Genomic DNA, 26,268 nt, shown 5'->3' on the forward strand with positions numbered 1-26,268 from the left:
ACCTTAAGCTGGTGAAGTTAGTGGCACCTGGGACTCCAGTGCAGAGACAACATGTCCTTTTGGACTCCTCATTGTTGCTAGACATCACTGCTTGTGTATACACTTGGAATTGTTATGGGGTTTTTCTGTTTCTGGCCTGGTAACTGACTTTCAGGTGGACAGATTTATAGCTTTGCTCTCTCAACAGCTTCTGTTTTGAATACTGTTCTTTAAGAGTATAGTAAATAAAGAACAAATAAGTCTGGGCTTCTAATTTAAATATTTAAAACTTCAATACAGTTTGAAAGAATTGTCTCGCATTAGGTATTGAATATTACAAGGCCATAATTACTGTAAGAGAAGACCTAAAAGAAAAATAATATAGGATTTAAGTAGTACATTTTGAATTCCATAATGTGATATACAAGATTATCACAAAAAAGAACCTCCAAACAAAAATAACCTGAGAACTTCCAAGATCTGTGATCTTCAAGGGAATATGCTTTTATAGTTTTACAGGGTTTGTAATCCTCATATGTCTGAGGCTTACCTGCTTGACAGGCTTAAGCCACAGCAACAACCGTTTCAGTTTTTGTGATGTTTCCTTGGACCAGTCATCATTCTACCTCATAATATTAATTTTCTGAGTACTGAAGATACACATTTCTTGGTTTGGAAATTGAAAGACTGAAATAACCTAAGAAGTCTGTATAGGAAATTGCTGACAATCTTTTTGTGTAATGTTGTAGATCAAACATCACATTTTAAAATTTCTATTTCTTTTTCCTCTTTGCAGCATATAATCAAGTTTCACAGGGCTTCTAAAGCAAACAAGAAACCAGTTCAGTTACCTCGGGGAATGGTGAAGTCACTGTTGTATCAGATCCTAGATGGTATTCACTACCTGCATGCTAACTGGGTGTTACACAGGGATTTGGTAAGTGGATCTGCAATGGGTTCAGCAGTGGGATGATGTTAGAGGGCAAGGATTGTTTTTATATATACATTGCTGGGAAACAAAACATCTGCACTAAGGGCATGTACTGATAAATACAAACTTTTATGTGGCAGTCAGCCTTGATTAATAGAGTGAATTTTAAAAGCCGGCTATGATACCATATGCTCATGACAGTAAAGTTTATCAAATGGCTGTTTTCCTTTTTTGGTTTTCTAAATAAACTATCTTTAAATGTATTCATTTAAATAACAGGCATGCTGAGGTACAGAAAATGCCTCTGGTACCATCACTGTAGGCAAGATAAATAACTAAATACAGCACGTGTGTAGGTGGGAAAGAGGATGATTGGCTGTACAGACGGCTAAAAAAAAAAAACCCAACTCACTAAAATTACCAGTTTTACTTATGAAGGTGACTTTTGAAGGCCACTGTCTTCTAATATTTATCATCTATCAGAAATATAGCCATACCAACTTTTGAAAACTTCTTCAACTAAAACTAATGTTTATCCAAACTACGCTATAAGAAAAACTTTTTGAACCTGAATGTTTTGTAGCCAGAAAAATCTATTAAATATTTTAAATTGGTGAATCCCACCAATTCTTATGTCTTTGCCTTTAAATATGCCTGTAACTGGGTGTGCTACTTCTGTTGTCTTAAAATTGGGTAGTTTTCCAGACCCAGTTGTCTGTAGGTCTTGTTCTTCCAAATAAATAGAAAAATCCCACAAATGAAGTATGGTACTATCTACATATGATGCTTGTAATTACTGAAATTTCATTAGTGCATGAGAGTATCATTAGTCTGACCTTTCATTCCCATGGGTCAGTGTCACCAATGCTATTCTATGCTTGGTGCAGGAAGTCTGACTCCAGAGTCACTTTTTGTCTTTCAAATAGTTCCTGGAAATGTAGTCAATAAGTAGTTATTTGTCTTCTATTTTCATGGCCAATAAATGCTTTTACAGAGTGCCAGTCTCTGTATAAACTGATGGGAAAGGATTTGTCTTTGATAAATGGTGTTTTCAGAACTGAAATACAAGGGAGCTTTGCTTTATTAAAATTATTGTATGGGTATTGTTTCTAATTTGCTCCTAGTTTTAGAAATGGAACAAAAGCCACAGCACTGAGGGAGAAAGTCAAGAAGACTGTGCTGGCTTTGTCATGACTCATGAAATAGTGGAGCAAGACAATGTAGAAATATATACTACATGTTATGACTTGGACATACTTTGTTTTAAACCAAAATGTAATGTCTTTCTCTAATGTTCTGCCAGCAATATAACTCTTCAGTGTATTTTTAAGAGGCATACAGAAAACAAGTAACCTGTCATCAAGAATCTAAATTTGTGTGATGTTTTACTTTCTGCAGTTTCAGCTAATTTATGAACTTAAGCATAATTGAGTTTAAAAAAAGAGAAACATGCATGTCCTTAACTGGATGGCTCAGGAGATTGGTAACGTATTACAGAGCCTTTCACATCTAGGTCTGTAGCTCAAATACAATTTAAGTTGGCAATGGCAAAAAACTGTTACCATCTCATTTTCTGACCTATGTGAAATGAGTTGGTGGTCTCAGTCCAGCATGAAGTTTTCTTCCAGCAGAAAAACCCCCATCACAATTGGTTATCTTGTGATAATCTGAGGAAGAGACGAAAAGCTTGAGGCAGAGACTTGAGAGGTCTTCCCACTGGAACCTTATTACACCACGTTGGTGAGACTCCTACACACCATGGGGTGCCTGTGCTCCCTGTTCCATGGGGACCTTTGGGTTTGTCAGCTTGAAAGCATTCAGTTTGAGCTAAATTTAGAAGGTGTGTGTTTTGTGTAGGAAAAAAGAGTTGTATCCACCACATACTTTCTTCCTTTTGTCATGGTCCCTAAGAACAGCCTGAGTAACAGAAGGAATTCTAACTAGTGTGTTGTCTTACCAAGACAGGGACAGATGCAAAGTTTATCTTGCAAGTTGAGACTTCAATAGAAGATGCAGTTTGATTCAGATCAAAATATCTGATGTTATTAGTACTACCATAGTCTTAAATCTTACATTTTAACTCCTGATGAAATGGCGGGGCTGATTTGTTATGTCTTTCCTACTGTGCCTTCAAAGTGATAGGTGTTGCTGTAGTTCATGGTTTCTATTTCCCTAGATGTAGATGTGTGCAGATATACATACATAATTGCATAAGTAATATGCTTACTTTCATTTCATATACTAACTATTATAGGAGTGGTGCTTAGTGGTGGTAGGAAGCTAAAGATTACTTTGGCAGACAGATCTGTTCTTTGCTACATCTCTTACAAAGGACAGAGATTTTTTTGAAGGATAATAAAGCTCACCTCTTGTGGAAGTAAGTGTCCTCCATCTGAGTTCAATTCTCCAGCTTTTGGGTTTTGTTTTGTTTTGTTTTTTTAAGATGTCCCAATGAAGTTAGCTTTTTAGGTAGGTAATGTTTTGAATTTTTTTGAGATATTTTGTAATCAGAAATACTTCCTAAAGTAATTCCTTCCTTGCTGACATCCATGATCTAGGCAGTGTAACTTCATGGCTATTAAAATCACAAACTTAGACTGAAACATGCCTTCATAATGGTGGAATCGAAGAATCTTTATTCTTGTAAGATTTGTATAAAATGAGTATATTCGATATGAAACAGCAAAAACTGTAGGAAGAAATAATTGTCTTTTGTGTTTTTCATAGTCCTGGTTTGTCTTTTACAAAGGAAACACGTACGAATCTTAGCAATAACTTACCTGTTTAAATAGTTAGCTCTCTACTATTATTTTCTTTTGGTTCACTGCTTAATGAAAGCCAATTCACCATTTCCATCAGAGCAAGGGAGGTGGTATTTGTTATCTTTGCACAATGCTGTGCTTGAGTAGTCAGCTTTTCCATAAGTCTTCAAAACGTACCAGTAAGATTTTTCGACAAATAAATGTCAGCCCTTTTTAAATTTCTTATTGCATATTCTTCAGCTTTTTTAATATCATGACTGAGAGCAATTGAAAGCAGATTGTTTATTCATGCACTGACTGTAGCAGGAAGGAAATAAGAACACTTCATGTAATTGCCTCCAAGTGCATCAATTATAGTTTTAATAATATTTTGAATTTTGTTATCAAGCATGCTTGAAACATAGTGCATTCTGCTGACTTCTTTTCCTGGTATTTTTTCTGCTCTACAATACCCAGCTATTGGACTTGTTTGTTTACTCAGAAGTTCTTATTACACACTAAAAATCAGATTAAGCTGAGGACTGGCCATAGATCTGTTTCCATCAATCTGCAACCTCAACAGCAGGCAAAGGAGCCGATGGACTTTCAGTGTACTTGGAAGATTTCTACAAGTAATAAGCTCAAAATAGAGGTCCTTTTGCGTGGTACATCAGCTTCGTGTGCACATGAAGTGGTACATCAGTGCCATGCCTGTTACCATTTAAAAGTGCGTTTTTATTAATAAAGGTTTGTAGTAGTCCTCTCCACACAGCCAGGATCCAGTAACAGCTAAGAGATGTGCACTAGTCCAGTAGTTTTGTGTGATGACTGTATAATTAGTCTGTGATTTAAATCAATACTATATTAAAAAATTAAGTTGATAATATATTTTACAGTATAACTACTAGTGCTCCTGTAGTGCAGCAGTACCTAACAATATACCAGCAGCCCTCGAAAAAACCCCACCCAAACAACAAACCCCAAAGGAAATCTCACAGCTCTTACTTAACCTGCTGAGACACTATGATGAAACATTTTTTTGGTCGTGAATTTTCAGCCTAAATTCCCTGACCTGTTTCTTTCTGTATGGCATGAATGGGTGCCCTTACAGATGAATTTCCACTTGTATGAGGTGGGTAATGCAGTGCTCGGCTCCTGCTTCCTATTCCCTATCTTTTGCTTAAAGACTGACAGTCTCTTAGCCTTTGTCAGTAATGTTCTTGTCCTGCTTGGTCTGGCATTATGTTGCTGTGGATCTGACCATTTGCAAGTCAGTGCTAGCAGAGGGTGCTGCAGTCTATTTACTGTGTTCCTAGCATGCAGCTCAGCTACACTGCTGCTGGGGCTGAGCACCATTTTTTAATAACTTTTCAGTTGGGTGAGTTCTAATACAGTTGGAATGCAGCTTCCTGGGACCTGGACCCTTCCCAAGTGTACCTGCTGCCAGGTTTGTGATTAGCAGGAACATTAAAGATGTTCTTCTAACAAGAAATCAGGAGAAGCCACTGCCAGGGTGTTCTTTTGAAGACAGCATCTTGGTCACTTCCCAGGATCTGGCTGTGAATCACTTCAGTATGTGCTTTAGGCAGAGTTAAATGCATGGAACCTTTCCCCTGCCCATCTACCATTTTCCACATTTGAGGTCTTGAATTCAAGGGTGCTTCCCTCATCAATATTCAGGGATTGCTTCGGAAATACTGGAGTGCCCTTCCATCCTGCTCTAGTGCTTACAATACTTCGGTTATTTGAAGGAGTGAAACTGAATGCTTAAAAAAGAAGTAGTAGGAAAACCTGTGCAGATTACTGTAAAGGAGATACCAGCTTTTAAAAGCAGGGTGGTCTTCTACCCTGTTTAAGTATATAAACAGCTAATAGGCATTATTTTCCATAAAGTATTTTGATGACTTATTGGTGATTTGTTTTAAAAGGAAAAAACCCTCAGCCCAAACCCAGTCATGGTTGTTGGAGTTCCCAAGATTTTTGTTTCCAAGGTATTTTTCATAATGGATGTGTGTGCTTTCAGGAGATCACAAAAGAACAATGCGTCTGGCAGAACTGCTTTCTTGCATAAGCTGTAATAACATGCTTTCCCATGAGTTGTAATTTACTGTAATTCTAAATATTCTGTAGTTAAAGTAACATAACCTAGTGTTTCTTAATGCTGCTATTTGCAGAGAACATGACTACTCCCTTTCCTGTCTTTCTGAGCATTTTCTTTATATTTTAGATCACACTTTCAAAGCAGTAACTAATCAAAGTATAGAAATGATCAGAAGAGATTGAAAACAAAGTATTTGCTTATGCCAGTGACTTAAAAAAAGTAAAACGCAAAAAAAGCCAAAACCAGAAATTAACTTTGAGAACTGCTGTGGAAATGAGAACCATTTGGCTTCCTTTCTTCTTGAACATTGTTGTCAGCAGTGGCCTCTTATGTCAAGATCTTGATTTAGTAGAGGCTGTCAGCATTGTACAAATGCAGATTTGAAGCTAGGAATACAGAGTATATTGTTACAGTACTACCAGCCTTCCTGTCTGGAAAGTAGAAGGCATACTGCTCAGTCATCTTTGAATTCACCAGAGAGAAGTCTGTAGAGATATGTAAAATAATTTGCTTCATATAAGCAAATCATTGTGAGGCCACTCTCTTTGAAAGGTCATAGCAATCAGGGGAGGTTCCTGAGGGGAAAAAAGCAAATGTCACTCCAGTCTTCAAGAAGGGGGATCTGGCAAAAATCACATGGCAGTCACTCTTGCCTTCATCATTGGGAAGTTAATGGATGAAGTCCTCCTGGAAGCCATTTCCAAACTTTTTAAAGACATGAGGGTGACTGGGAGAAGTCAGTGTAGATTTATGAAGGGGAAATCATGCTTGGCCAGCCTGAAGTACTTCAGTGGTTAGCTGGATGGGTGGGGAACAAGCAGTGTATGTTGCTGCCTTCAGTAAGGCTCCTGACACTGCATCCCATACAGGCAAACTCATGAAGTACAGTCTAGTTAGTGTACAGGGACATTGAGGTGGGTTAAAAACTGGCAAAGTTGATGGGCTCAGAGGATTGTGATCAGTGCTAGGAGTTGAGCTGAACACCAGTCATGAGTGGACCATTCTAGGGGCTGGTAAGTTGATTCAGTGCTGGTTTTCATCATCATTAAAAACCTGGACAACGGGACAGAGTGCGCCCTCAGCAAGTTGGTGGGTGATTCCAGAAGTGCCTTCCAGCCTCAGCCATTCTGTGCATGTGTTATCTTCACCATTTGATCTATCTTGACAAATTCAATTACTGCTTTTTCAAAATCTAAAATTCAGCTCATGACAAATCAATAGAAGAGAAGCTGTAGGGGAGGTTGGAAGAAAAAAAGGTGGAAGCAGGTGTCAGTAGGTGTGAGTAGGAAGCATATGGAAGATCAAACAGCTCATATGGAATTGAGAGCAATGTGAAGAAAGTGGTGTAATACAAAACTTTTGCAGCAAAGGAGGACATTTTCGCTATATAGACTGCAGCATGATGAGAAGGAGGACACTGTGCCATTTTATTTTCCTTTGAAAAAAAAAAGATGCTTCCATAAAAATTTTCCTGGAAGCTGTGTAGTCATAGAATGAAATACATATTTCTACTGTATAATCAAATTGTAACCAGCTTTGGTTATTAAACACTTCTATAACCCCGAAGTTTTAAGAAAGAAATACCCAAATCTTGAGGGTTTTTTCAGTTCTATAGGATTAAAGTGTTAGGGAGATTGATATTTTTAGACCTCTCTTGGGTCAGCCCTACATATTTTATTCTTATCTATAAAACTACCTTTATTATGCTAAAGCACTGAAATCAAATGGAAGAGAGAAATTAAAACAAAATATTCTGTCTACTTCTCCAGTCTCCACTTCAAGACTTTGTGGTAATTTTGTAAATTGCCCATCTTTAAGGATAGTAAACATTTTTTTAATTCACAGGCCACCTCCATTCAAGCAGTTCTTGAGTATGAATATAATCTTTCATAGCTTTTTACAGTTTACCATCTTTAACCTCACATCTTGTAAGCAAGTGCAAGGTCACTAGGGAATACTCAAACCCAGACAGACTTGCTTTTAGGCTGGTACTGCCTAGAGACAATGCAGGTATCTCAGTTTGGAGTTCCATAGTCAGTGACAGCTTCTACATCAAAGTAGTACAAAGTGCAGAAAAATAAATGGACAAAGTAAGTTTTTGACTTATTTAACCAGCATATGTCTTAAGAACAAAAAAGTACAATGCAGGTGAATATTTAGAGACATGAAGTTACATTACGTGATTAATGATATTTTAGTGAGGTATTTTTCACTTACCTGCTGCAGAACTGTCAGACACAAGAAGCAGTAGAACCTGAGTATCTTTTCCTGACATTTGTTACTGTAAATCAAATAATTTTTAACTTGTGATCTTGGACCAGATAACAGGCTATGAAGAACTGTTACAAAATGGGAACTGCAGATCTGAGGCTGAAGGAACCTTGTATTTTTAATTCATACAGCAATATATGATGTTAGCAAGAGTAGTACTTTTTTTCTCTCTTCTTCCCCTGGAGTACTTCAGTGATAGATGGAAGATTTCATGACTGATTTCTATAACCATTTACATCTTTACAGGGTATCAAATAAAGGCAGGGCTTTTCGGTGCCTTGCATCAAAAATTAATATAATTGCAGTGGCTTTTGAGAAGTTAATCCATGTTTGGTGGAAGATTTAATACCATTATGAGAAGCACATCTGTCCATGTATTGCATAGGATTCTAAACTGAAAACAAAGGTGATGCTTTAGAGTTTTAGATAGGAGTAATGATAGCATTGCTACTTCAGTCTCTAGGAAAATGACAAAAAAATTCAAATGGTGTTGCCTGTTCCACAGTAAAAAAACAGTTTTGTTGGTCTGCCAGTACTGTGGGGGCATAGCCTGGCTGCTGAAGGAGACAAAGCTTATTAAGCAGATTTTATAAGAAAGTGTTTAAAACTGTAGTAGTCTGAAAATCTTTAGTCAGCTTCCCAGTACTGTCTGGCAGCTGAGGGATCCCATCAGATCATATGTGCTGAACTGGGCTTTTTCAGTCAGTCTTCAGTTTATTTAGTAGTTGTTACTGCAGCAATCTCCAAATCCATTTATACTGCCCTTGCAAGGTCTTCAGAAGAGAAAACAAGTTGTTTGCAAAAGAAATGTGCATTAAAACCTTAGCTGACTTCATTCTGTCAACCAGTTCAAAAAATGGCAGAGGAAGAGGAGCAGCAGCACGATGGAGCTGTTTGGATGTATGGAAAGATGGTCAGATGACCACACTGTTATTTTTCCATCTCCAGTTCATTTTCCTGTGTGTTTCTGTACTGCCATCATACCACAAATGAAGATTTGGAAGTTTTCTATATTTCAAAGGTATTTTTATTGAAATATTAGAAAATACTCTTCTGCTTCTAGTTTCAGTAGCTGAGGATTTTTGAATACTAGAGAGGATATCTATTCTTAGCAAGTGTAGTTACTATATAATTCTGTCTTGAATTGCTGCACTTTTCAGAATGCAGGGTGCCCATGTGTAGAACTCCCAATCTTTAAATAAAGACTGCTCATTCCTTAAGATACTGTTTTGCCAAATTTGGTTTTGGTAAAATGTTTTTGCTATTATTTTTTTCAAGTTTAGATACCCTCGCTGTTTTTCATTCCAGAACATTTATGTAGCTTGGCAACTGGAGGAAAATAATGTGAGTTTTATTGATAGGATACAGGTAATATATTGAAGGATATCATTCATATATGGATGTCTAGGTAATTTTTATATCTATGTATATGTATGAAGATTTTTTTTACTACTTTGAATCTGTTTTTCCTTTTTAATAGCAAAGATCCTGCCTAAAGTAGGTGAAGTGTTGGGAATGCAAATTCTTTAACAGATGGGTAGACTATATTATGTTTCTTGGATGCAGCTTTAAACTTACCTTGTTATTAGTCTGATTTTTTTTTTTTTTGTGCTGGATTTTCAGGATTGCCAGATACATGATTATAGTACTTCAAAGAGTATAATGGGAGTAAGTAATCCTTCACTGTGAGAGGTGAGCTAATGCATTGTTGCACAGTCGTGGTAGGTTAACTGCCTGAAGTAGCTCCCATGTCCAGATACATAAATACAGAAGTAAGACATATAGAGGAGGAACATTTTAGAAACTTGAGATTTAATTTCAAGCAGATCTCCTGTCATAAAGATAATGAGCTGTGCTAGCCAGGTGGAAAAGTATCGATGTAATTTCTAGTTGTGACATGAGAGAGAGATGGAGGACTAGAAGCTCTTTGATCACTAAGGTACCTTTGAAGTAAGCTTAGTCAATAAAAACATTGCAGCAGGATTTAGTAAAAACCCTAGAGTATGATTTTAGAAACACCCAGGCACAGTTTTGTTCTGCTTTTGGTTTTAGTACTATGTACCTTGTTAAGGTTGTGGTACAGTTAGCACTGCATAAAATGCTGTGGAAGGTAGGAATATAAAATGTTCAAAGTACAGGAAATAGGCATAACAAAGTCTTTCTGTGTCTTGCTGTAGGAAGAAAATGCCATGATCCATATGAATGATCTGTACTCATAATCTAAAGGAGAAGCTGACAAGGTGACAAGAAAACAGTCCTTTGATTAACCCTAAATCTGAGAAGTTTCAAAGAAGGCTGTGAAAAATTTGCCTTATAAATAGGGCATATTTATCTCTTACAAAAGCTTGCTCTGTCTGAACTCTCAGCTTTATCTGACTTGCTCTCAATATGAATGACACAAAACTTAATCTTTGGGGTGTTCTTTGAAGTTCTGTGTTTGTTCTGTGCACAAAAGTTCTTTAAAAATAAGCAGGAACAAAGCCCAGGCAACCACTGGGAAGTGTATAGTAATAAATAGCACAGGCTTCTCACCTTTCTATTTTTTCTTAATCCAAAGCAGGAGGAACAGGAGGAATTATGTGTTAGTCAACACAAGTAGGTTTATATGGAACTGATGTAGTAGTGAGTACTATTTAAATGAAAGAGAAAAATAAAACAGGGCTGTTAGGGAAGACAGCATGGGTTACCAGAACTGCATGCAGACCAAAGAACAGGTAACAGTTTTCTTCCTTTTGTATGAAAAGATCAGAAAATATGAGATTACAGTACTACTGAACAGTGCTCCAACAAAATAACTGAGTAAAAATGGTACTCATTGTTTTTATTACCCATTCAAAATCCTCACATTGGAGGCAGAACACTGAATTTTAAAAGGAGGTGGAATTATATTTGGGATAACATAATACCTGAGAAACATTTCCAGTGCACCCTCTTTTTTCATTTGATCCTGCTGTGATGATGTGTCCACAGCATCCAGAGTCATTCGGACCTATGAACAGAGTAATCAGTTGTGTAGCAAAACACACAGGAAATAAATTTCTTCCAGATTATATTTTTTGTTTGTTTATTGTAGTTTGTAGTTGCTACACTTTTGAGTAGCATGTTAATGATATTTGACGTGACTGCAGATTTTCCTGCAAAGTTGCTATAGTAATATTTTTGCCTATGATATTCACCTTTCCTTCCTTGGACTTAACACAGGAAGTCATATCCTGCAGCTTATCCTGATGTGCATTTTTACAGAGTGGGAGAGTTGGCCTGAAAAATATAACTGAGTTTTTGTTCTTTCAACTCTAATTCAGTTCCAGTGAAAGCAATAGAAACACCAGTGTATTAGCCTATGCACAGGCTTTAATAAGTTACATTGCCCCAGGTTGGCAGTAACTGGGTGACAGCAACTGAAATAAATTTTTGGAGTGTGTTCAGAGAATAAAAATGTAATAGCAAAGCCAACAGCTTTCATCAGGCTGAAACAGAGATAAAATATGGTGATGGTAACTAGCAGAAGGCTTCCCTAGCATAGATATGGCATACCTCTATCTCCTATCCAAATACTTTCTGTACTTTGAAAATTTTTTAGCTTGTGTGTTTTTATAAGATAGGGGGTTTTTGTTATGTTGTTTTTTGTTTTGGGGTATGTTTTGGTTTTTTTTTTGCTCTTAATTGAGTAATTTTAACAGTTCTTGATTTTAATGAGAACTTGCTCAGACGCTTGATTTTTATTTTAGTTCATTTTTAAACAGCTCTGGGATGGTCTTTATAAGGAGATATTAACATAAGGTATTAAATGAAAACAGATTTTAAAAAAAAAAATTTCCAGTGGTTTTCATGTTTCATGTCTTTTTAATTAAAAAGACTTTAATGTTTAGATTTAATACATGTTGAGTTTCTGGTGAGTCATTGTTTTCACCAGGGTTTGTGGTCATCTTTTGTTGATAATTTATTTTAAAGCTCCAAATCAGCTAATAGATGTGACTGAACTTAATTATCTTAATTGTCAATGCACATCTTTGAATTCAGGGAAATAACTCCAGAAAAATACTGATACTGACATCTGGATATGGAGCTGTTGTAGCAAGTCCAGAGGAGGGCCACAAAGATGATCAGAGGGCTGGAGAACCTCTCCTATGAAGACAGACTGAGAGAGTTTGGGTTCTTCAGCCTGGAGAAGAGAAGGCTTCAGGAAGACCTTGGAGCACCTTCCAAATGGGCAATCAGACATTTTATATGTGGTGATAAGGCAAGAGGAAATGGCTTTAAGATGAGAGAGGGTAGATTTAGGCTAGACATTAGGAAGGAATTCCTTACTGTGATGGTGATGAGACACTGGCACAGGTTGCCTCATCCCTGGAAGTGTTCAAGGCCAGGTTGGATGGGGCTCTGAGCAGCCTGGTGTAGGGGGATGTGTCCCTGCCCATGGTTGATCTTTAAGGTTCCTTCCAACCCAAACCATTAAACCATTCTCCATAGACCTGTAAACCTGATGGTATAGCCTCTTTTTTTTTTTTTTTTTTTTTTTTTTTTTTTTTTTTTTTTTTTTTTTTTAACTTCTTGAATTGAAGGTAGTTGTCTGCATAGGGTTTCTGTTTGTGCTTTGCAAATAATGATTGAATTAGAAGTACCTAAAATCTTTCAGTGAGGATCTCTCTTCAGCAGTAATAGTTATTAAATGAACAAGATTAGTATTTGTCAAGGAATCACACAAAGAGCCCTATGCAAATGGATCTAAGACAAATGTAGTGTTGTGCCATGGTAACAAGGCCACTCTTCCATGAAAACGAATGATTTCCCTGCTGCTGAGGTGGGGTGTTGTGGGCAGGATATTTTTGCTTAAATTTCGTTCTGTGGGGTTGGCAGGAAGTTTGCTTTTTGGTCTCAGAAGTACTCAGATGTACATTACTGCATTGCTCTTCACATTTGATTTAGGATCCTAACAGCTTCCTCATTTGCATTTATCTGACTTCAGAAAATCATTTTACCTAGAGGCAAAAGGAAGTAAACCTCTATTAGAATAAAAATGAGGTACTTTTAGAAGTTGTTGATTTGTAGTTATAAAAAAATGATAGCTGTTTTTAAGTGGTCTGTTTTCAGAACACAATATATTCATTGCTGAAAGGTTTTCTTCCCTTGGTCAGCCCAAATGATTTGAATAAGCACTTTAAATTTTCATTTCCTCTGGGTAATTGAAACTGAACAGAAGTTTCACAAATTAAACTGAAGCTTGTCCAGATTTCTCCTTTCTGTTTCTAATGACTGCTTATTTTTCTTTGCAAATAAATTTCTAATATGTAATGAGTTGCCCAAAGAGACAAATCTGGAGAGTTGTTCCTTTCTCCAGATAGTGATTTCTTGAGTCAGATCTAACAAGAATTCCTGGCCCACATTTAGACTTTTGATAGTGGACTTGGATGTTCTTCAGGGAGTCCTCAAAGTGGCTATGTTTTAGGAACACCAATACTGTCCCTCTACTGCTGACAGATATATTCCTCTGTTGAATTTAAATATTTATTAGTGGTCTTGTTTGGAAAATTCTTCCAACTAATGATTTTGTTTCAGGCTTAAAACACAATTTAGGAGTGGGAACCTTCAGAATAAAACCTGTTTTTTAATTTATTTTTTTTTATCTTTAACTGTGATGATGTATCCCTTTACAGTGATGTGACTGTATAAATATTATTGTCTGTAGGAAGACTCTTCTGTTTCAAACAGATCTCTTTCAGTGAAGGGCCTTTGACTCTAGAAAGAGGTGAACTTCTGTGAATTGTTATTCCAGATCAACTGAGTGGGTTTTGTATTGTTTTTTATTTTGCAGCTTTACAAGACTCCTACACAGATTTCTAAATTGACTGTATTTTAAAATATTTTTTTGTAAATCCTGAGAGGAAAAAAAGAATGAGTATGAATCAAGCTGTTGGTACTTATTTTGCTAACTAGTACTGTCTTACCTCTGATTTTTCTTCTCATCTGTACCTACCCTGAACTTAGGGTAGAAGGTATTTGAGATAGGAATTGTTACTCAGTGCTGTGCTGAACAATCATCTGGCATAATGGAGTATCTGTGTGAATATAACTCCTTGTCTCTATCAAAATCCAAACAGTAAAAAAATTCCAAGGTAAAAACATCATGAGGATGTTGAAAGCATTTTTGTAGAGTATTAACTCATGAAAATGCAGCGGGGGATGGGAAATCTTGTCAGTGTATTATTTATCAGAAGTATTTTAGTGCCTGTGTAATGTATCATTAACTCTACTAAAAAAATATTAATTTGGCATGTAGCTTATTAACATCCCAGATAAACTGAAGCAGATTTTGTAAAAGATATGCGTGTTTTCTCTGAGTCACAGCATAGCAATAAAATGCTTTATGTGATGAAATGTGGTTTTTTTACCTAGCAGCTTCAGTTGGTTTTAACTTCAAAATTAACTCTGAATTTAAAGACTTATGTTGCTTGTTTATTTCTAGCATGTTTCCAGAAACAATCAATTGAATGCTTTGTGAGCTGTGTGCCCACATACTGCATTTTTTAATTTCAGAGCAGTACTTACTTGGAGTGTATGCCTTTATTAAAAAAAAAACAACAACAAAACAAAAAGGAGGTTGGTGTGAAATGTGTTCTTCTGCATAATACTGAGAAAATGCAGCACAAGTTGGATATGTTGTTATTGCTGTTGGAAAGATAGTGGGCTATATCTTACCTCTTCAAACACAGTCAAATTGATAACATTTTATTCCATCTTTAATCTGCTTTCAGAGGAGAGATGCAATACCTCAAATTCCTTTTACGTATTTTGTAGGTGGATTGTTAAATTTGAGAAATCCATTTTGTAGCCTTTCATAAGCAGTAATAACTATGTGTTTCTCAAGGAAATTTTTTGTTGGATGATAAGTTTTGCACCTTATTTTATACAATATTAATTATTACTAGGTTGATACCAAATTGTGGTCTTTTGTCTCTCTGAATGTGTTTACATCAGAGACTGAGATTCAGGAAGACTTGAGATTTTCCTAGAATATGTGATTGGTAAATCACACTAAGATGTTAGGATTTATTGTATTGACTTTTGGGTAGCCTAAACTATCTTGCTGGGTACTTTTTTCTTCAGGTCAGTTTAAACTGGGAAATCAAGAGCTGTAAATGAGCCTTACTGTAAATCTTACAGCTCACAACTCAGTCCCTTTTCTGTCCAGGATTTACAGTATTACTGGGTATCTAAACTACTCAATTTCAAAACAAGTCTAATGTAAATTTTCAGTTTCAGTTGTGAGTTTTTTCACTTTTTTTCCCTCAAAATAAGCACTGCACATTTGATTTATGTAAACAGCATTAGCATTTGAGGAAACTTCTGACTGCAGGTGTATTAGAGAAACAGGCTGCAGAAAATATAGGATTAAGAAGTGTGTGAGAGGTTATGTTTCTAACCTTCTAGACTCTAGCTCAGTTCTTTAACTCATCTCCCTAGTAAAAGAAAGAAAGGGAAGACGGAGAGAGGAAAAAAAAAAAAAAGGTAATGTTTTCCAGTTTTGCAGCTGTTTGAATTGGTATATGCTTGTAAATAGGAACTATCTAGATGATTTTTTTCTCTCCAATAAAGTTGTGGTAATGTTTAATTTGTATCTCACTCAAGTATTGTTTATGTAAAATGTGTCTGCAAATGTGCCTAAAATGACCCTGGGCAAAACATGTTTTAGAGCTGGCTTCCCATCCTGGTGCTGGGGGTGCAGGGTGGTGGGCAGCAGTGGGACTGCCTCCTGCCAAAAGGGTCTAGGGCAGTTGTGATAGAAATCTTGGCAGCTTAGAAACTGCCAGCTCATGCAGGTGGAGGACAAACACCAGCACGTCAGTTAGGGAACATGGTGCTGGAACACAGAGGTTCCAAAAAGAAGTGGCAGGGAGAGCCCGTGTCTGGGTCCTTGTACAGTTTTACTGTGACAGAGAAACTTGTCATTTTTTTTCAAAACAAAGTTGGTTTGAAACTGGCAAAACAAAGCTTAACTAACTTTTCAGAGACTAATGTTTAGGTTTATCGTGGTATATGTATTGTGTATTTATTTTTTTTTCCACAGAAACCTGCTAATATTTTAGTTATGGGTGAAGGTCCTGAGCGAGGAAGAGTAAAAATTGGTATGTTTATATCTTTGATAAGTCCCAGTGTAGCATTTAAGATAGAATGTTCTGAAGGTGCAGTTGTACCACCTAAAGTAGTCACTGTAACACTAGTGTGTGCCCAGGCACATTGCCTGAATGTTGTTTGCTGAGTGACTGTTGGCTTCTTGACATTAGTCCCATGCACCAGTTCTGATGATGAAATGCTGTAGCTTCATCAACGAAAAATGGAAAATGTCTTTATATTTTGTTTGAGTGGGTGTTGGTGTGGGGTGGGGGATTTTGATATGGGAATGAAGATGAGAGCTAGCTAGGGGAAAGGAGGAGGAAGAAGTGGGATTTCAAAAATATCCTCCATTTACCCCTGTAATGTCATGACATTATATTGCTGCTGCTTATAAAATCTAAATAGGAAATTACTCATTACTACAAATGTTAAATTTTATAATGGGGTCAAAGGTGGCATTTATCCTACAAAATGTTTTTGAAACGGTAGACAGGTCCCTTGGAGATAAATGCAAGGGATTTTAAAGCACATAAAGCACAGTAATCCAGCCAAAACGCTTAATGAGAACTACTGCTCAGTGCTTAAACTGGACTGTACCAGGGTAGGAAGGACCCAACACTGTCCCCACTGTTTTGTAACATTTTCTGATGGGAGTTACTCTTCACAGTGTGAGGATAATTTGTAGAACTTCAGTTGCTTTAAATTTTAGTAAATAAATAAAAAATAACTGTAGTCTAACAGTAATAAGCTATACCATGCTGTGCTTGAGCGTGGCAGAGCTTTGATAACAGGCTGCTAATGCACGGCCTACTTACAGTTCTTGTGGTAATGCCAACCCCGTTTGGAAGGGTTTTTTTTTTTAAAGCTAGTTTATCTTTTTCACTTCCCTCTGGCTTTCTTCATGAGATTATTCTTCTGCATTGTTGCTCTGTACTCTTACTGTTTTGTTTATCTGAACTATACTGTTAATCTCTAGCATAATGATTCAGGGTAGGATTTTTTTGGAGAGTTCAGTGCCGCTCTAGGCCTTCCCTTGCCCTTTGAAATCCAAGGAGCAGATGGGCTGGGGCTGAACACTTCTGTGGATCCTACCCTGAAACCCTTCCTAGGTTTAAGGTTGATTATAGCGACTGAGGTCTTCTCTGTACAGAACAGGTACAACATGGACAGTGGAAGGGCAAATTTCTTCCTGTTACCTTATTCTTGACAGAGCGGTTGCTTCCCAAATTGAGAATGTAGGTAATCCTCTGGGCACGTTCATCTGCAACTGTGGTGGTGATATTTGCTGTACACAACTACTTGCTAGTATTTGCACGTAGACCACCCATTTATTTCTTAATTGATAGTTTTGAATTAATTTGGGAATAAATTAGAGCACAACTAAATTTATCCAAATGATGTTAACGGACAGGTGAAAGATTCTGTATCGGACCACCAGTCCTCTGAGCCATCCGTTCCCAAGGGGGGAAGCGGGAGGGGGACCCTGGGTTTCTAAGTGTGTTATCAAAATGTAGATATTTTTCTTTTCTTATCGACTTAAGATATTACCACAGCAGGAAAAGAATGCAAAAGTTATACCCATACCAAGGGCTTCCACTTTTCTAGTGTAACTAATTTTCCTAAAAAATACATAAATGGTATTTTAACTTAAAATAATTTTTTATAGGCTTTTTGTGTCATTTTGACATCCACTTTCTGCCAACAGTTTTCCTTATTTTTCATAGTTACTAGTGCCTTGATTATATCTCGAGTAATTGGTATTTTAATGTAGAAAACTGTAAAATGTTTCTCTTTTTAAATGCATTAAAACAGTCATAAATAGGAATGCATATGAAAAAAACCTAAGGATTGTGCAGTTGAGTTAGAGACCCATACTTACCCTTCTATTTTTTCTTAAACAGTGAGCTATAGCACGTAGGTCCTTTTCCCTCAGAATGGCTACTCAACTCATCTCATTTCATTTGAGTCCTTTCTCAGCTTGTGTATATCCCTGCACCACAGAGTCCCTCTTCTTTGGGATTTGGGAAGCGGTGGGTGGGAAAAGCAATTTGGGGGAGAAGGTGCATATTTTAGTCTCTGCCCATTTTTTCCTGTATCCCATATATTTGGCAGTTCAGACAGCTTTCTAGGCAGTTGTCTCCTACCATTTCTAAAAAAAATCAGGTTTTAATTATATAATGCCCCCAGACAGAATGTTAAAATCATACCCTAATTGGTATTTAGTGCTGGTATCTTGGTACTGGAAATACATCTTGACAGAAAATTATCAGGGAGGTAGATGCTCTGGGCTTAGTTGCTTTTATGGAGTGAAGAAAACATTGCTACAGCCAACTTCATGAGGAGGGAGCTTTTGTGATGTGCATGTATGTATTATAAATCATTCTAACCTTTGCAGAATTTGCATTTTGCTCACAATTTAAAATGCTGCTGCTTGAAAGACCATCCTGTAATAACAGTATTTTACCAGAGAATATCAGGTAAAATGAGTCAGGATTTACCAGTGTCCTGAGAGAAGTGAGTTGATACGCTTTTTCAGAACAATGGTTAATTCTTTGTTCTAAATGGCTCATGTTAGTAATGATTTATAATGATATACTTTATAGGTGGTGATATCCAGTAACTTCTACAAAAGCTTTAAGAAAATCTACTCACAGAACTCATATCTGCTACAGTCTGCTTTCATCTTTTATTTAGCACAGTGATGGTAGCACTAACAAGTTAACTCAATCAGTTCGTTTAAAAAAAAAAAAAAAAAACAAAACTAATTTGTAGTTTTCCTAAAATTTTAAAGCATCTCTGTTTGAATTTTTCAGCTGACATGGGCTTTGCCCGATTATTTAATTCACCTCTGAAGCCTTTAGCAGACTTGGATCCTGTAGTTGTAACATTCTGGTATCGAGCTCCAGAGTTGCTTCTTGGAGCAAGGCATTATACCAAAGCTATTGGTAAGTAAATGATATAAAAAATTTACTCTTCTTTATGCAAAGGGTACCCAACTATTAAAGCACAGATAAATAGCACAAAGGAAATGCTAGACTTTGACAAATTCTTTAGTTTGCTATGGTCTCTCTGGCTAGATACAGGAATGAAATATTTTCAAGTTTTGGCTCCAAATGCCCTTTGATTCATTATAATTTTATACAGCTTTCACATAAGATTTTCAAAAATCCTGTATGCAAAATATGAATACATCTTTGAACTATTAACAGAATTCTTACAATAATGATGAGGCATAGTGTGCTAATTTTATTGCAGCATTTTTACCTAGTGTAATAAATATGTAAAATATAGGAATGTACAGAATGGTGGATATATTTGCCTCATTGAAAATAAAAAATAAGCTGTATTTTAGCCTCTCTCTGTCTTTTTCAAAGCACAAATGTGAACAGGAATTGCTTGAAGCAGTGAGGTTTGATCAGGACCACAGCTTAGCCTGTTGCTAAGATGTGATGCTGCATCAGGCATATCCAGACAGAATGCAAACACTTGAGGATGGTGTTAGGTACATCAGCTTAATGCTGCATCCTCTTCACCACTTAAATCATACTTATCAGACTGAATTTCAACAGCTCTGGTGTGACACAGTTGACTTTGCTCTGATGGTCTCTTGTCAGTTTAGGGGTAAGCAATGACTGATGACAGGAGCAGCTGTGGCTGTAGGATGAGGGGAATAGCCCAGTAGTAGGCTGGATGTAACTAGCTTTGCCATGGAAGGAGGGAGAGACTGTAGGAAAGAGGACTGCAAAGTTTTTCTCTTTCTGTCTTAAAAGATATGGTTTAAAATACGTGTTAAAGCCTGGCAACCATATATGGGGAAATAACTTCCCCTACAGTTAAAAGCTTCACTTTACATAGACATGGAGGTTGTATGTCAGCATACATGTTGTTGTTATATGAAATCCTTTCTTCAAACCTTTGCTGTTTTTTTTTTTTTTAAGATCATGTCAGTGTTCTTGTCAGAAATTCTAGCATTATGATTTAAATGTATTTTCATTTACTTTTCTATTAATACTCTATTCATTGTATAGATTAAAGAAATTTAATTCTATGTTCCTTTAAAATACTTTTTTTGTTGCATTTGCATGTTCTTTGACTTTACTGACATCCTCTTCTGCTTTCAGTATGGGAAACTCCATGGATGGTCATATCCTTTAGTACATGATTTTTTTTCAGTGTACATAAAAACTGACTACACAAACACTGAGTTATAGGGCTATGCTCTGCATCATTTGCTTTTGTCCTTATTCATGACCTTTTCTTGTTCATTCAAGGTTCAGTGTAGCATTATTTCATATAAATTAAAAATTGCATTTGTATATCCTAGGGAAAAAAAAGGGAAAACAACTGAGATTAAGGCTGATTTTCAGATTGAGACACAACAGCTAAAACAGAGAGGGGGTTACGGTTTGTTTTGTTTTAATTAATGTTAAAAAAAGGGATGGGGTCTGGGCATAGAACAGTTTTCTTTTTACTGTCTTTCTGCAAGGTCTTATAAGTAGCATTTGGCTTATTACAAATTTCCTGTTTTTCAACTGGGGTTGGATTTTTTTAAATTCTATTTCTTACTCAACCCAGGGTTGATCTGAGAGGGCACATCCTGTCACAGAAAGTATGGCAGTGAATTGGCAGGGTGTTAGTTGACTTTTCTTCATTAGTATTTAACAAGTGGACAGTTACTCATTAATTTTTTTATCAAATTTTTTAAGCAGTAGATAGTAACTACACTTGAAAAACCCCACAAAAAATTGCATGATCGTTTCTCAGCTCCTGGAGTTATTAATTGTGTTCCTCCATCCATTCCTCAAAGTGTTTCACTTCTACAGTAGAAACTTGAAGTTGTCAAAGGGACTTTATCTCTAATAAACTAAAAAAATTACATTTTACCTCACCAGGATGTTTTTGGAAAGATTAATTTAATTTTATTTCTTTTCTCCTTTTTTAAAAGATATTTGGGCCATAGGGTGTATATTTGCAGAGCTGCTAACATCAGAGCCAATATTTCATTGTCGTCAAGAAGATATCAAAACTAGTAATCCTTATCACCATGACCAGCTGGACAGAATATTCAATGTAATGGGATTTCCTGCAGGTACATACTGTTTTGTTTTGTTTTTTTTTAATCACTGCTGTTCAAAGAAAGATACCCATATTACTTTGCACATAAAGGTGATCAATGTAACAAAGCTGTTCAAGCACAGTCTTTATTTCATGAGTTATAAAACTAGAATCTAATGGTCATATTAGATATTTTCACTATTACTGATGATAGGATTATTTTTGCATGTGCATGTAACAGTGTTTTATAATTTTCAAGGATCATGTTTACTGGTGAATGAATAAAAATCAGAAGGAAAACTTCTGAGTTTCTTCACTACTGGTGATAGATTTGCAAAGTGACTGATGATTGTACAAACCCAAGAAAAATATATACATTTAGTGAATATTTTGCAGATGTTTAACTCGTGCTTAAATAAACACCATTTGAAAGTAGGGGGGGGTATTTCATGGTTTTTCACTGATAAAAAACTTGTGATAGTGAGAGAATTTCTTTATTCCAGATTGGAACAAAGAACTGGTTGCATGAATGAAAACAAATCACACTGTGGATATCACTTGTTGCATTTTCCTGCTAGTGTTGCTCATATCTTGTTTTTTCTGCAGGCATCTTTTGCCTTGCATCTTTTTAGTTAATGCTTTGTCTTCTAGCATTCACATGACTGCAGGTGTCAGAATAGTGGGGGCCTTATTTTTGCTTTTTGGTCATTTTCTCCACGCTGCTTCTGTTCCCTGCTGTTGTCCATTCACTATTAATAATATTTTTCTTTACTGTTCTGGTGGACTTTCTTCTTCCTATCACATGAATTTTGTGGGTTTTGTTTTTGTAGTTCTAGGATTTTGTTACTAAGTTGCCTCTTATTTTTCCCTTTAACTTGTGTTGTATTTTTATTGCTGTTGTTTGGTTGGTTAGTTTTTTATCCCATGTGTATGGCATTGCTTCTATACTGCTGTAAGAGATTGCTGGAAAGGTTGCCTCTGCATATTAAGCACTTTATTTTCTTGAAAATGCTCCTTATTTTTCCTTCTTTGAGCAATAATGTCCTTTTCTTCTTGTAGAACTTTACCCTTTTCCTAAGCTGTTTATACTTCACATGGGTTTTACATTGTCTTCATGTAGCTTACATGAATAGCTGATACTTTTTACAGTATCCCTGGGCATTTTCCTGTAACCAAAGACAGTGCTGTCAGAGTAGAACATCTAGAAGGAGACAGTGTTCACAGGAGTCTTGAGATCACAACTGTGCCTGAATAAATTAAATGACAATTTGGAAGGGTACAAGCACAATGGTTGACGTGTTTTCCTTCCACGTTTTGGACATATGGTGATCATCACTGGAACTGGCAGCCGTTTTTTAAAAGTTCATTAGTTAATCAGCACACACTGGAGCCTCTTAAGTGTTAGTGTTGCAAAGATTTATTGTGAAAAGGTGATGAAAGAAGATAAGGCAAAGAATACAAGGAAATAAGTAACTGCAAGGCTAGAAAAAAGGACAAAAAAAAAAAATTACGGCTGCTGAGATACTTTGGAAGCCTTAATTTTATTTGGGGGTGGAAAGAAAAAATGTTATTAATAAATATGGATTTTGCAGACAAAGACTGGGAAGACATAAAAAAGATGCCTGAACATTCAACTTTAATGAAAGATTTCCGGAGAAACACGTAAGTCTTCTTTAGGTTGAGCTTTCTTAAGAATGCATGTTTATTTCTCCTACCCTTCACTTCTTGTTGCTCAGGTTGTTTTCTGTGTGGAAGTCAAAGGCTATGAAATGGCTATGACTTAGATTGTGAAAAAAAGAAAACGAGTTGTTTCATAGTAGTGAACTTGCCCTGTTGAGGTGGTGTGAATCAGAAGAGTGTAAAACTGTAAGTGGTAATGGTGTCAAGTGTGAAACAGGTGATGCCAGCAAGACCCCACTGACCTCTGAAGCTTGAGCATATAGATTGTCACAGCCTTTTCCAGATCTGTGGGGCTGGAAGTGATCTTTGTGTGATAGCTGCATAAAAGGGATCTGGTAACTTTATGCTGTTTCCAGCAAACTGTGGGTATAATTGTCAGGTTTGGTGTCAAGGGTAGCTTATGACAGCTGAAGAAAAGGATACCTTTCAGTTTTGCTGTCACATTGCCAGAGTCTGATACCTGCACTTGAGACCCTACACTGCTGCCTTGTTTCCATCCTGAGGGATTTGGGACTGTACTGCTACGCACATTTCTTTAGGAACCTTGTAACTCAGCTACTCTGGAAAAAAAAAAAACAAGTGAATTCATGGATGTTCTTTTAGTAACTTGTACAATGCAGGAGAGTGTTAACATGGGCTTAGTATTTATCTCCCCATTTGCTGGCATTAGAAATACACAGAATGAAACTGCCTCGTAGTAAAATTGCTAGAAGGCAGTTTAAATCCAAGGGATAGTTTGGTGTCTGCACGTGGGTTAAAAAGTGTGCATTTTGTGTGGATGTGATGTCGTTTCACAAGCATGTGAGGGAAGCAGATGCATTTCTGAATGATTTTTAAGCAGTATCTGGTTTTTGGTTTTTCTCTGCTTAGTGGGTTATCAGTGGAGACTAAAATGCTCTTACGAATCCTTCATAGCTGCTAAGAGAGCCTTACCCTATCAGATTTGCAAATTAGATGTGTCATATTTTTTTCTTTCTCTAGGTACACCAACTGCAGCCTTATCAAATATATGGAAAAACATAAAGTTAAACCTGATAGTAAGGCATTCCATTTGGTAAGTTCTTGCCTGCATTAAAAAAATAAAAAAACTCGTAAGTTATAGGTATTCAAGCTGAGTTGAGCTGGTGTCAAGCACTTTGTGATTAACTTTATTTATAAAATAAGGTACAATGTTTATAAAATAAATTTAGGAATAACTGGTTCTCTGTTATCTGAAAATTGCAAGAACAGTTTATCTTATGCTGTTGAAATGATTCTGCCATTCACTGGACTAGTTTCTGTATCAAGTATATCAGAAGTTTTCAGTCTTCAGGTCATGTTAAGCTTATAACTGTATTTATGAAGTTGCTGAAACTCCTACCCATTTTGCTGCTTTGTATACTTCTAACAGGCTGGTGTTCCATAAAATTATGTAACTGTGTTCATCAGTGGACTAAATCCACCTCATTTGAGAATTAGCATGCTGCTTGCTGCTTACAGGTTTGATTTGTGGCATATTTGGAGCCTAAAGCTCTCAAGTTTATGTTGTGGTACAGCAGAGTATTTAGTGGTGTAGACATAGCCATGTACTTTAGTACCTCCCCCAGATAATGTATTGTGAGGGAATTACTGTGAAGTTCATAGTTAATGAGCTGTAACAGAATCTTCTCAGTTTTCTGCTAACTGCTCCTGTCAGAACAATTCACTGAAAATCAAATCCTGTTTTAAAACCCTCATCTTTCCAAAGTAACATCTTAAAACACTTCAGGAGCTGTCAAAATTGGGAGGTGCTTTAGGTTTCCACTTGTGTTGCTTGGGGCCAGGCTGAACTGCAGAGTTGTTTTAGGCCACTCTGTCAGAGCTGAAACAAGATCAATGAATCTCTTGTTCCCAGTTCCTCCAGAGATACTCCAAGATACTCCTCCATAAGCTATTCCACAGCTCTTTTACTCTCTGTATCAGAACAAATTTAAAAACTGCTTGTGTATTACTGTAAAATATGCCAAAACTAATAATTCCAGGACTAGTAAATCAGGAGATTGTTGTCATGGCCAAAAATGAAATGTTTTGATTTCTCAATTGAACCAGATTTTTCTCCATTTTAGTGACATTTGTGCACGTGGTCCCTTTTCACGTGCAGAACTGTTGTGTTAACATGAGACAATTTTGGCTCCTTCCTCCTTTTAGCAGTTTACATTTTTTCCACACTTTCTGGATTTTTTTTTTTTCCTACTTGTTTATGCCCTAGAAAATGAGTACTCAGCTGCTGCTCCTGCTTAATTGCATGATGCTTCAACTTCTATTCGGTTACTTTGGTCCCTGTGAACTGTAGTGGTTGTCCCAGTCACTGATGATTTATAAAGCTTCCTGCATTTTTATTATGTCATTCAGCCAGATAATCTTTTAATTGAGCAGTTTTAAAAATAGGAAATAGTTCCATTATATAAGGCAAAGATTCATTTATGTTCCCTTGAACAAGGGGTAAAATAGGAGTTTGATCCCCTGTGTGATAATGGTTGTGCACTCTGTGGTTTCTGATCAGGACTGAATTTGCTCACATCTTGTCAGCACATGATGGGCAGCTTCATTATCTAATTGCCAGACATCATGCCAGAATTTTGCAATGTTTTTTGGTCCTTGTGTTTTTCAGCATGTTGGCAGTTCTTTCTTATGTTTTGCCATCCTTTTTTTGGCTCCTGGAATTGCTTTTTGAGCTGTTTGAGAGAACAAGAATTTTTCTGTTCAGCCTGATATTCTACAAAGACTACATGCAGACTCAGAGAGCTGAAATAACTTACTTGTTCTTGTTGGTGATGTGAAAAACAAACCTGTATTTATGGTGGTAATCCATATTTGTTATAATCTAACCATGCCATTGGAAGTGAAGGCTGAGGAGAGAAAATTTATTTTCCTAACTTTAGCTATTTGCAGTGTGAGGTCTGCATTGTGTAGAGTAGTGTATGCTCCCTTAATAGTAAAAAAAGATGACCAGTTCAGACATAGATAATGACACTGGATCTTTATGAAAGGCTGAATTTACTCCCATGAGAAGTATGAACAGCAAATGTAAAATGAGTGTTACTTGCATATCTTGTTAAAACCTTCAGCTGAAAGCAAAAGTACAAGACAGAAAATTACCTTTATCCCGTCCCAAACCAGGACACTGCCTTTCAGTACTTAAAGGAAGCCTATACAAAAGATTAAGCAAAACTTTTTAGCAGGGTAATAGGACAAGAGGTAATGGTTTTAAAATAAGAGGGCAGATTTAAACTACATGTAAGGAAGAATTTTTTTAGAGTGAGGGTGGTGAAAAACTGGCACAGGTTGTCCAGAGAGGTGGTAGAAGTCCCATCCCTGGAAACAATCCAAGTGAGTTTGGAGAGGGCTCTGAGCAACCTGCTCTAGTTGAAGATGTCCCT

General features: G+C 36.6%; 1 protein-coding gene across 6 annotated transcripts in view; it reads left to right on the forward strand.

Annotated features, from left to right (window-relative positions):
• CDK8 (cyclin dependent kinase 8) overlaps positions 1-26,268 on the forward strand; it is a 70,988-nt gene that overhangs the window by 36,721 nt on the left and 7,999 nt on the right. For 5 of the 6 annotated variants that reach the window (XM_071736252.1, XM_071736224.1, XM_071736233.1 and 2 more), the window contains 6 exons: positions 776-916; positions 16,089-16,146; positions 18,949-19,080; positions 21,081-21,224; positions 22,783-22,852; positions 23,852-23,924. In XM_071736252.1, the coding sequence (XP_071592353.1) occupies positions 776-916; positions 16,089-16,146; positions 18,949-19,080; positions 21,081-21,224; positions 22,783-22,852; positions 23,852-23,924 (618 nt within the window). Of the gene's footprint in view, positions 1-775; positions 917-16,088; positions 16,147-18,948; positions 19,081-21,080; positions 21,225-22,782; positions 22,853-23,851; positions 23,925-26,268 lie in introns of those variants that run through there. The other variant, XM_071736269.1, reaches the window with a different exon arrangement.

This window comes from Heliangelus exortis, chromosome 1 (genome assembly GCF_036169615.1).
Source record: "Heliangelus exortis chromosome 1, bHelExo1.hap1, whole genome shotgun sequence".
In the NCBI taxonomy this organism is placed as follows: domain Eukaryota; kingdom Metazoa; phylum Chordata; class Aves; order Apodiformes; family Trochilidae; genus Heliangelus; species Heliangelus exortis.